Genomic DNA, 12,176 nt, shown 5'->3' with positions numbered 1-12,176 from the left:
TAATTGTTTTGTTGCTAATTATACTGAAATATTGTATAATATTAGTTAAAAATTTCTTTTTAGAAAATGTCTGCATAGTAAAAGTTAAAATTAGTCAATATTTTATTTTTTATTGAATTTATTGGTGTTACATTGGTTAATAAAATTGTACAGGTTTCAGGTATACCATTCTACAGTAAATCATTTGTATATTGTATTGTGTATTTACCACCCCAAGTCAGGTCTCCTTCCATCACCATTTATCTCCCCTTTACCTCCTTCTACCTCTCCCCACCCCACCCTTCCCTGTCAATAGATATTTTAATACCATGATACTGAATGTTAGCTCTAATAATCAGCTTTTACATATAACTATCTTATTTCTTAGGGCTTTTGCCAAAATGGCCTCAGCTCCTGCCAGCTATGGCAACACTACCACGAAACCAATGGGGTAAGTATTTTAATAATTCTGATTGGATAAGTCTGGTACTCCAGACCATAATTAGACTTTCACACCTTAAAAACACACTGACACTTTGAATGCAGAATATTTTTATTGTGATAGAGAATAAATATCAACATGCTTTTGGCTTCTTAGTTTAAATTTTCATTTTAAAATGTAAGTTAATATATCTTACATGGTATGAGCTATTGGCTTCTCTCGCTTCCTTGTTCTTAAAACATTACATTTTTCATTTCCAAAAGATACAAGAAGGTTAAAGCTGTTTTTTTACATCAGTGTTGATAACTAATAAAGACTTGAAGCTAGGCACTTAACACCTAGCTTCAAGGTAGACCTGGGCATCCTGCTAAATAATAGGGAGGAAATCACCAGGGCTGTTTATAGGATACTCTGGAGTCGGAAGTCATAGAGTCTGTGTGATTTTCAAAGTAGCTAAACAATGTAATTCTAACTGCCTTTTTCTGTACCCTACTAGTTTCAAAATCTTAGCTTATTTTTTATAGTTTAGAGCAAAAACATGAAGCCCAGAGGAAAACAGGTTTATTCTAGCCCCACCCTGAGCTCCTAGTTTTTTAAAATATGTTTTTATTGATTTTAGAGAGAGAGAGAGATAGAGAGAAACATTGATGAGAGAGAAACATCAATCGCCTGCCTCCTGCATGGCCCCTACGAGAGATGAGCCAAAACCCAGGCATGTGCCCTGACTGGGAGTCACACCGGCGACCTCTCGATGCATGGGACGATGCTCAACCAACTGAGCCACATCAGCCAGGGCCTGAGCTACCACTTTTAATGAAACTATTTCCAAAAACAAAATTACTTGTTGTAATGCAGATCTCAGAGGGGAAGGGATGGGGGGGGGGGAGGGAAGAGATTAACCAAAGAATATGTGCATAGCCCATGGACACAGACAATAGTGTGATGAAGGCCTGGGGTGGGGCAGGGGCTGGGTGGAAGGGGGTAAAGGGGGGAGGGAATGGGGAACATCTGTAATACTGTCAACAATTATTAAATATAGCTAAGGCTAAGCAATTAAAATGTTTATTTTGAAGGCAGTTCTTCATTTTTACATTTTATTAGTGAATACTGACTAGTCAGTATTTTATTACTTTTTTATTGTTAAATAAAATTGCAGCAGTAATACTGGAATTCTCAGGTCACTTCTGTTTAGTGAAAACAAATATGGTAGATACAAAGGGTATCAGCATGTGGTATGTAATTAGGCAGCTGTTTTATCTATGACATTCTGGAGAGATAATTTATGCTTACTGTGATCTTCGTTTGGTCCTAGTCTTTTATCTCGAGTCATGAATACTGGATCACAATTTGTGATGGAAGGAGTGAAGAACCTGGTACTGAAACAGCAAGTAAGTACACTTGTTAGAAAACATACTGGTAACTTTTAAGCATAAGCTGACATGTTGACAAATTGATTGCTCAGCTAAAGCAACTTCTAGATATATTCAAGTTATAACTATTAGGAATAAAATAAAATCAAGGGTCTATTTTTGATATATTTAAGAATTTTTACATCTGTTATTCAGAGGTCTGTCATTGCTTTTTTTTTCCTTTAATTTGCTCTTGGACTTTACTGACATTTTTCTTTTTATTTGACTACCATCAGGTTTGTGAAAGTACCTTAACTGAAAAAAAATGAAACCTATTTAGAATAACAAACTGTTACATAATGCATATTATTTAAGTTTTAACATATTAAGGAATAGACTAATGAACTTAATAGCCTAAAGGCCTGTGTAAATTTGAATAAATAAAATATTTTAAGTATAATTTATGTTTTGGGGTAATAAAACTAATTTGATTTCACATTTCCTTTTAGAGTAACTGTCTTAGTTTTACACATAGGACATTTTTAAAGAATTTTTGCATTTGTATTGTTTTTCTGTTACTCTAATATATAGATATTGTGCTTTACAGAGTCATTAATTACTTGGGTTCTTTTCAAGCAGAATTTGTTTTTTACTTTCTGTTATGGAAATTTTCAGATATACATTAGTATATCAAACTCTCCTTGAACCATTTGCCAAGCTTCAACTCAGGATCCTTTCATTTTTGTTTTATCTTCCCTACCCAATTTTTTTTTTTTTTTTAAATATATCTTTATTGATTTCAGAGAGAGGAAGGGAGAGGGAGAGAGAGGGATAGAAACATCAATGATGAGAGAGTCATTGATCGGCTGTGAGCCCGCAACCTGAGCATGAGCCCTGACCAGGAATCAAACCCCGATCGCCTGGATCCTAGGTCGATGCTCAACCGCTGAACCACACCCGGCCAGGCCCTACCTAAATTTTTTTTTAATTTACTTTTACTGGGATATTTTAAAGCAAATCTGAGGCATAATATTCACACATAAATATTTCGATTTATAACGAGAAGGTTTTTAAAGGCTAAATTAAGAAAAGAGATGGAGTTAATTATCAGTTATTCATATGTGAATATTGTTTGCTTACCTGTTTTCAGAAAAAAGGTAGATCTTTTCTTTCTCTGAGTTCCTTCTTACGTCTATCTTTCTTATGATGTTTACATGTGGTACTCTGTATTGACATTATTCATTTTTGTTTTGCTTTTTAACCAGTTTTATTGAGATATAATTGGCATACAGTGTTTTACTTCTTGATGAGTTCCTGGAGGGCAAGGAATTTCTTCCCCATCTTTGAATTTTACATAGTACTTTGCATAAGTAGGTATTTAATTTTTATTTGAAATAAGTGAAAACATTTTATTATAAAAACCATGTAGTATTACTAAAGAATGGTGAAAAATCCTAATTTGCTTATTTAATTAAATAGCTGATTAGTTTTCAAACTTTTCTCCAGATATATTCCAGATTGCATTATTTCCTAAATACTTGGGAATATTTTTAGATTCCTCTCAGGAATTATTTTCAGTCTCTCCCATTCTACCTCTCTCCTAGTAAGAAACTACTGCTAATTTCTTACTGTACTTCTTTTTACTGGTTCACAGTACTTCCCTGAGTCAGTTTATCTTCACTCTCTAAAGGTACAAAAATAGGAAGTTGGGCACATTAGAGATTCCACTATACTGTACTTTACAGTTTAACTAAATATTGCTCATGACACTTATTAAAGAACAGTAAGGCAGACTTTATTCAGGGAACCATCACAAAGGTTATTAGGACCACTGCAAAGGGAGAGGGGGAGGCTTCAGTTGGAGGGAGAAATTGGGCCCAGCTCCAAATACATAAAGTTAATGTGAGAATTTATAGCCAAGGAGCAGGGTAGCGCCTGTGGATGGAAAATTACTAAAAGTAAACATCAGAGATAGAGGGGGATTCTTGCTGAAGACAAACCAGTGTCATCAGACATCTCCTAGGAGATGGTAGAGGATGAGTAACCTGATCAGATACCAAGGATGGTTAGATATCGAGGGTGGAGGATTCTGGCTAAACTGACTTAGCAGGATTCTTTCTAAAGATGGAAAAAGCAAAGACAGTCAAAGTTCAGAAGTCGAGGCCCAGGTGAAACAGAGCTCAGAAGAGCCTGAGTAGAGTTTTGTCAGGGAGGGAATCTTCGTCACACCACTCTATTTATCACCGCCTGTGGACAGGGTGATTTTGTGAGACAAAGGGGAACCACCAATTCCTAAGATAATGGCTGCCTTTTGCTAGATAGACTTCTATAAGCATATGTCATTAAATTTATTTTTAAAGAGAATTACATATTTTTCTTAACATGTCATTTTTAGAAGGAAATCTCAGATTCTCTGAACAAAGTATTTCTTATCACAAATAACTCTATCATTTCAGACTTACATCTTTGGAATAATCATATTTATATTTTGAACTTATTACCTTATAGTCACATGATATATGTCCTCTAATGATATCAGTAAGATGCATCTAATCAACCTAAACATTTTATTGAGCTAACACAAAATTTTGTTTTATTTAAAGTTCTTAAAATATAAAAATTAATTATCCTTTTTGACCTCAATTCCCTTTGTTTTCTTAAGATTGCAAATAACAAACAACTTTGATATAGGAAGTTTCTCACTTATAAAAGTAAAATTTGGTTATCTCTGTATGACATTACTGCCACCACTACTAGAAGAGCCATGCCATTTTTTTTAAGTGGATGTTAATAAGACTTTTAAGTTCAGATTAGAGGAAATATGTATGATTTGGGGGCAGAGAATATATTGTAAAGTAAAAATAAAAGTCATATTACAAAACAGTAAGTCCAGGATGATCTGTTGTTGTTTCAAAAAAGAAAAAAAAAAGAGGGTACTGAAAGGGTATACACCTAAGTGGGGTTTTTTTGTGTTTTTTCTTTTTTTTATTAAATTTATTGGGATGACAATGGTTAATATGAACATACAGATTCAGGTGTGGGTTCCTATGTTACAAGATCTGTATATTGCATTGTCCACCTTAAGTTTTAAATGTTAGTTTTTTTCTGGGTGAGTATTCATCTCTGATTTTCATGACAAATTCCTAGAATTCAGTTATAGAATCAAAGGAGTCAGCATTTCTAATTGTTCTTAATAAATATTGCCAAACCGCCCCCCAGAAAGTTGTACCAGTTTGCCGTGATTTATAGTGTGTTTCTCTACATCCTTTTCAAACTGCAAAATCTGTGTTTGTGATCTTCCCCATCCAGTACTTAAAAAGAGTCTCTTGTTCTAAAACTATTTAAGCTAATACAAATCCATTTTTTTTTAAGTTACATTGTCCTAGTGTTCTAAAATTTAGAGGTACTGCGATGGGAGACCTGGGGCAGTTGGGAAACTAAGGAAAGAGATGTCAGAGAAGAGGCTGCTAGAGATGAGTTCTGTTTCACATTTATAAAATTCTGAGTATTTTATGCCTCATATCTCTAAATATTGTTTTGGATTTTATCTGATTGAACATTGGAAGCTATAAGTGAAATAGAAAAAAAATAGGGTGTCTTGCCTTGTCCAATTTTCTAGGTCACTTATAAGAGCTTTTTATGCTTTGCTTGTTTCTTGGGCAGCAAGCATAAGTTTTATACATCACATGTATCAGCTATCACATAAAACCATTTGAGTGATATTTGTAGATTTGGAATATATTTGTGAGAATAGTTGTACAAGAGATGATGAATAATGTTGCACAGAGCTGCATAATTTAAAAGTTTTCTATTTCACTTTCTTTTGCTTGTTTGCTAAAGTAATCCCTCTTAAATATGAATTAACAGCCCAGGTTGTGGGCTCAATCCCCAGTGGGGGGCGTGCAGGAGGCAGCCGATCAATTACTCTCTCTCATCATTGATGTTTCTGTCTCTCTCCCTCTCCCTTCCTCTCTCTGAAATTAATAAAAACATATTTTAAAAAATAATGAATTAACAAATAAATTGCAAGCAGTGGAATTCAGTAGATTAAAAAAGACTTAAAAGGTCTATCATCCAATTGCAATGTATGGCCCTTATTAAGATTATGATTTGAACAAGAAAACTGAAAAATAAGTTGGTGCAACAGAAAAATTTTAACACTAACTGGATTTTGAGCAATATTAAGAAACTATTAATTATTTTAGGTGTGGTTATAGAGTTTCATTTAAAGACATATCTTGGAGATATGTACTGAAATATTCATGGCTAAAATGGTTTGATATTGGGAGTTTGTTTTGAAACAGCCTAGGAATGTAGGTAGTAGGTGAATATAAATGAAATAAGATTTGCCATGAGCTGATAATTATTGAAGCTGGACTGATGGAGGATTGAATGGATTTTGTTGGGTTGACATAATCCTGTTTATTGCCATTAATATGCTATGATTTGGGGTGGGGGAGCACTTTATGTGTTTGTTTCCTCATCTGTGGATGTTGACATGGATGTTGGATTCACCTGTAGATTCCTTCCTGAATTATAATTTTAACTTTTTGGATACAGGAGTAGGGGAAATAAGATGGATCATCTATCTTTACTTCATTGACAATATTCCACCCCTTCCATTGTTGATAATCCCTCATTCCCAGTATATTTCCAGTGTTAACACCTCATCTTATTCTTTACTGGCTAATACAGTCTTCAAGATAAACACTCTCTTCAAGGAAGTCCACATACTGCTTTTCATTCTCCAGGGCTCTGATAATCGGGACAACAGCAACTCTTGTCCCAACCTCACTGCTGACTTCAGTACCAGGGCATCATCCCAAGCCCAAGGCTGCAAGGGGAGAATTGGAAATAACCACCATAGACTAGATGGCAGTAAGGGCAACAAGTGGCTAATTTTAGGAGAACTAGAGGGGAGAAGTAATTTTTAATTGTTTGGGGTATAGGGCTGTGTTGTTTTCTTAGATGTCTGGTTTTTAATTAATATGCATATTTTATTTCAAATTTGTTTTTAATCAACTATACCATGAGAAGTAAAATTAACATTGTTTTTCTTTAACCTTTTACGGAGACTAAAATCATAAAACATGACTGTGGTCATAATACCAGAAAGGGTTTTTAGAAATAGATTTCTCACTTTTTTTTCTCCAGGTAAAATTTCCAATTTATGTATTTGAAATTTGAACATTTTAGAAATAGTGATCCTTAATTTAGGATATTCATTGTGTATGGGAAGTTGTCTCTCAAATTTATATTTATAGAGACTTTCTGCTAATAAAAATTTAGTTATTAACCTATACAATAATATATTTCACTTTATTTCTAAAAAAAGTAGTTCCCAAAAATAATGAAAAATATGCTTGGCAATTTTTAAAACAGTAGTTTTTTATTAGATTAAGTTTTATTTATACCTCTTACATTGAGGCACACAAATTTTTTATGTTTCTAAAGATGAACAAGGTAAATCTATTGAGTGAAGAAAATTATATGGTTTTGTTGTTTTCTGTTTGCTGCTGTCTTGCCTCCCACAGTTCAGTCTTTCGATCAGTAAAAGTTGATTAATCTTATATAAATTAATATAAAACTGATTTTAAAAACAACTCATTTCAAGCCTCTATTTAGGCAAAGAATAAAAACTAGGTAGAGCATTAGTTGATGAAAGAGAGGCCTCAGAAGTTGTTTCCTGAAGTACTTTCTTATGCGTTTAAAGACATTATATATTTCCTTTATCATTCTCTACACTTGAAGTTTTCCTTCATCTGTGAAAAAGTGTGAATATTGAATGGTGCAGCAGGGATCAGGGATTCTTTTGGTGTTAACTTGTTTTAAAGACCAGACAAAAATAAAGAATTGTCATGAGACATTGGTATAAATATTTAAATTTTCAATTATTTTCACTAATATAATAAAAGTAGTATGACTCATGGCTTTATTATTACAAAATCTTTTCAGAATTTTTTTCCATTGCATAGATCAAATAGTACAATTCAGGGAACTAAAGAGAATTATATGTAAATTAAAAAATATGTGAAGTTAATTTTAGTAAAATCTTATTTATAATGCTCACTTGATCCAGATTTTTAAAAATTATTTCTCCCTGTTATGTTGCAAAGTACTCCATCATCTTCTGTTAGTATTGCTTGGAACAAATTTATAACTGTAGTTTTCCTTTTAGAGAAAGCATTTTTATAGATTTAAATCTGCACCATTATTCCTTAGAGGAAGTCGTGGTTTAGACTTACTTTTACATGAACAAGCTCAATTTTACTTGAAATAAAATTTAAAAGGTAAAATTTTGTGCTACCTTTTTTAAAAATTCTAAATAATAGAATTCAGGAAGCACATTTAGTCAGCTTGAGCATTTGGTGCTGTTTATATAAAAAGTCCCTGGCCAACACAAATATCAGAGAATAATGAAATAGCTTTAATTTTAAAAGGCTTTTACTTGCCAATACAGAGAAAGTAAAAGAAAAATGCGTATTTTCTGTTTGCGAAGAGCAGTCTTTTCCTTAGTGATGGTCCATTTTAGTAACAATAAAATGCTTTATTGCCTAAGGAAAATAAAACTCCTTGTAAAATAGTAACATGCTATCTACAGTTACTTAAATAATCAGATTTAATATTGCCTTTGTTGTAGGAAGTCTCTAAGATTCAAAACTTTTTTCCAGAACATCCTGTACAGTTCACAAAGGAAGTATCAGTTCAAAGTGGGCAGAATACCATCCCAGTAGGAATGCACTTTGAATAGGCATAATAGTCACGTAGTAAATTTTCTATACTCCATGTGTTGTTGTTTTCAAAATAATGATAAAAACCATCAGGCTGAAATGTAACAATAGTATTTCTTATCCCAAGGCATGAAAGCATGTCAAAAGGCAGTCTTCTGCCAACACCAGAGTTACACATTTCATGTTCACAGGTGGAATTTGTTCTGTAAGAAGACATTGCAGAATGTCTTCTGAAAATTTGGAATTTTTCCAGGCAAAATAAAAATGGTCAGTGAAGTTTGTATATATTCATTTCCCCATTTTTTAAAGAGCACAAGTGTCTTTTGGCTTAGAAGAATATAAAGTAGACATGAAAGAACCGTTAGGTCATTTAATCTCACACTTTTTCACAAAGTTTAAGTTACTCTTTTTTTTATAGAAACTTACAATTTACCAAAAAGGAAATGAAAAAAATAACAATGGGAATCTTATGTGGTCAAAACAAAAGCTTGCAGTTGCTAGTATTAAAAAGCAAACATCTAGCAAACAAAGTAAAAAGCCCAAACAAGTATTTGTACTAAAGTCTGGATACATCTCTACATTAAAAGGACCTTTTAATTTAGAATTATATTTGCCTGGAAACTTGAGCAGTGCCCAGGGCATTCACGTCTGTGAAACCATTCACAAAATACTTAATGTTTGAGTGTGCTGAACTGGAAGGTAGGTGTGCTGAACCGTAGAACGATCGGCCTGCTTTGATTATAGAGAAGAACTTTGATTTGTTATTCTCAGGAAAATACTAATCTCTTCCACAGAATCTGCCTGTCACTCGTATTTTAGACAACCTCATGGAGATGAAGTCAAACCCTGTGAGTAGCTTGTAACGTTGTACTTGTAAAATTCTCAAACCGACTATATGAAGATGATAATATCTGAATTTGTTGTGACCTTAATCACAAGAGACTACATGAGGGAAAGAAAAGAGTCCATGTTGTTCTTTAGCCTTTATCACAGATAATGGGAATTGGTTTCTCAGTTACTACAACCATTATGACCAGTTCTCATCCAAATTAAATGTATACTCTATGTATAATTAAATGTAAAATATATCCTAAGGAGCAAGTCTCTGTAAATGAAAAAGACTAGTAAGTATCAGCTGGTATAGTATAAAGCTTACCAGACCAATGTAATTTTCTGAAAATGAAATTAGGAGAGGAATGCATAGTGAAAATTTTAAGTGCATGTGGTTAGGTGATACTAAATTCTTTGGGGCTGAAAAATAAATTGAGAGATAAATTGTAGGGTGAATAGACAAATGCAAGAATAGGTTCCTAAACTATCTGTTTACAATTCAAGAAAGGAATATAAAAATTACTACAATCTGTTTGACAAAACATCCCAGATTGTTAGTGTGGTTATCATCACAAGAGTCTGAAATTGAGAAAGGCAGCACAATCCTATTCCCAGCAATACCTTAGTTTGGGATGATCTGGATCATTATAGACTTGACAGCGAGGCTTAAGATCCAAGCTAAGAAAGAGAGTGAGAACAGTGTCTTCAGATTAATGTGTAATTGTTTCGTAATTATTAAAACATGATTATAATAGTGTTAAAGGAAATTTGTTTTTGTTGATTTTAAAATTTGCCCATGTGAAAACAAAGATACAGTGTAATAAAACATTCCCCAAAGGGGCAATTACAATTGTGAAAGGAGTAAGAGCATTTTCTATTATAATAAGCTAAAAAGAATTGGGTTTTTCCATTTGAGAATCGATATAGAGAAAATGGTATTAATGTAGTGATAATAGACTTCTTTACTACATCCTAGCTGTCTGTTAGGATATATGAAGAAGGAGCTCTCTTGAAAAGCCTGTGAGAAGTTAACATTTATAACTAATTATCGTAGAAAATATTACTTCATTATAGGCAGTAAATATCTGGAAGATCTTCCAAACAATAATAAAGAAGTATAAATAAATGCAAAGTTATAGACGGATGCCAAATCTGCAAGGGATCAAGGAAGTTTGTTTATTACTGTCCCTAATCTTGAAGTTGAGATGATGGCTAATGACAGTGATAATGGTAATGGCTAATATTTATTGCACACTTAGGTGCCTAATAAGAGTTAAATGAGATAATATGTAAAAATGTTGTGAATGGTTCCTGAACCCTCTCCTATTTGCATATAGATAAGTTGATTTAGAGGCATTGAAGAGTTCAATTGGCAAAGAGTACTAAGTTAGACCTAGCCAGTAATCTTGAATGTATCTTATTTAAAATGCCATAATTCAAGGTGCATTCTTATCACTTACATCTGTTAAGTGTTCTTTCTTGATTTGTCTTGATTAAATAAATTGAAAGAAAAGGATTGAGGCTGTATCAGTTGAGTTTTATCTTGCCTTGTAAATCTAGCTGGTAGTGGTTTCCTGGAACAAAGTATTAATGGATTCTGACACTGTATTTGGGTTCACTGAGAGTTCTGCAGTTGATTAGCACTGTTCACCAGTGAGTACAGGACCTGATAGTGGCAATACATGCATAGTTTGTCATCGATCAGGTTTGGGTAGCGCCATCCACACTCCAGAAAAGAATGAGTTCCTTTGGCTGATTGGACCATGGAAGGAGAGGGAGGCAGAGATTAGGAAGTGATTACATCGTAAGCAGTAAAGCAGTATGTTCCAACTCCTTTAATATCAAGAAGCTAGTTTTCAATTTAGAGGAGGTCCACAACCCTTAGCCACCACTTCTGAAATCCAAAATGTTCTGAAAACTAAAAGATTTTGTAGAACTCATTTGGTGGCAAACCTAACCTTAATTCAAGTAGAGGCTCTTCATAGTTTTTATTTATCCTACTTTATGCTAATATTCATTTATTTAGCTGCAGAAATGTTAATGTGTTAGATGATGCGGTGCTGCCCACTGGGAGAGTAACATGTACAGTTTATACATGATACCTATCTAAAATTCTTTTAAAATTCAAAATTCCAAAATACATGTAACTCCAGATGTTTCAAGTAAGAGATTGTGAACCTGTATTAGGTATTCTGTACCTTCAATAAAATCATGGACATATAAATAAAATTCTAAAAACAAAAATACATAGCTTATAAAACTGATACATTTTCAAGAAGCAGTATAGCATAGTGGTTAAGAGCTTGGGCATTAGTAGTACACTACCTGGGCTCAGATCCTGGAGTTAACATAATTGCTAATCATGTGACCTTAGCAAAGTTACCTACTCTCTACTCCAGCTTGCCCACCTAAAAAATAGGGATAATAATAACTACCTCATAGATCTTATTGGAATTAAGTAATTTCATCGAATGTATTAGAATAGTGGTTGGTAAATGGTGGTGGTGGTGGTGGTGGTTACACATTCTACCAAACTAATAGATTCATTAAATTAAGTCAAACTGTACCTTTCTGAAAAGAGATTCCACAGTCATGGTAAAATTCTATTTTTTTAATAGGAAACTGATGACTTTAGATATTTTGATCCCAAAATGCTACGGGGCAATGACAGGTAAGCAGCTCTTGTGTGTGTGTGGTAGGTTTCCCCACCCTTGCCAAGAATGGAAATAACAATTTTTCGTTATAAATTAATAACTGCTTAACATTAAAAACTCAAACTACATAGAAAACTGGTAAGTAAACAGTATATATAATATCATTACCCAGAGATAATCACTGGTAATT

General features: G+C 33.4%; 1 protein-coding gene across 3 annotated transcripts in view; it reads left to right on the top strand.

Annotated features, from left to right (window-relative positions):
• Positions 1–12,176, top strand: part of SCFD1 (sec1 family domain containing 1) — a 105,791-nt gene that overhangs the window by 77,843 nt on the left and 15,772 nt on the right. For all 3 annotated transcript variants that reach the window (XM_081151946.1, XM_081151948.1, XM_081151947.1), the window contains 4 exons: positions 368–430; positions 1,734–1,809; positions 9,296–9,349; positions 11,951–12,003. In XM_081151946.1, coding sequence (XP_081008072.1) covers positions 368–430; positions 1,734–1,809; positions 9,296–9,349; positions 11,951–12,003 — 246 coding nt within the window. The remainder of the gene's footprint in view (positions 1–367; positions 431–1,733; positions 1,810–9,295; positions 9,350–11,950; positions 12,004–12,176) is intronic.

The sequence above is a fragment of the Miniopterus schreibersii genome (assembly GCF_964146895.1).
Source record: "Miniopterus schreibersii genome assembly, chromosome: 1".
In the NCBI taxonomy this organism is placed as follows: Eukaryota; Metazoa; Chordata; class Mammalia; order Chiroptera; family Miniopteridae; genus Miniopterus; species Miniopterus schreibersii.
The sequence above is the reverse complement of the archived record's forward strand: the minus strand, read 5'-3'. Positions and strand labels throughout refer to the sequence as shown.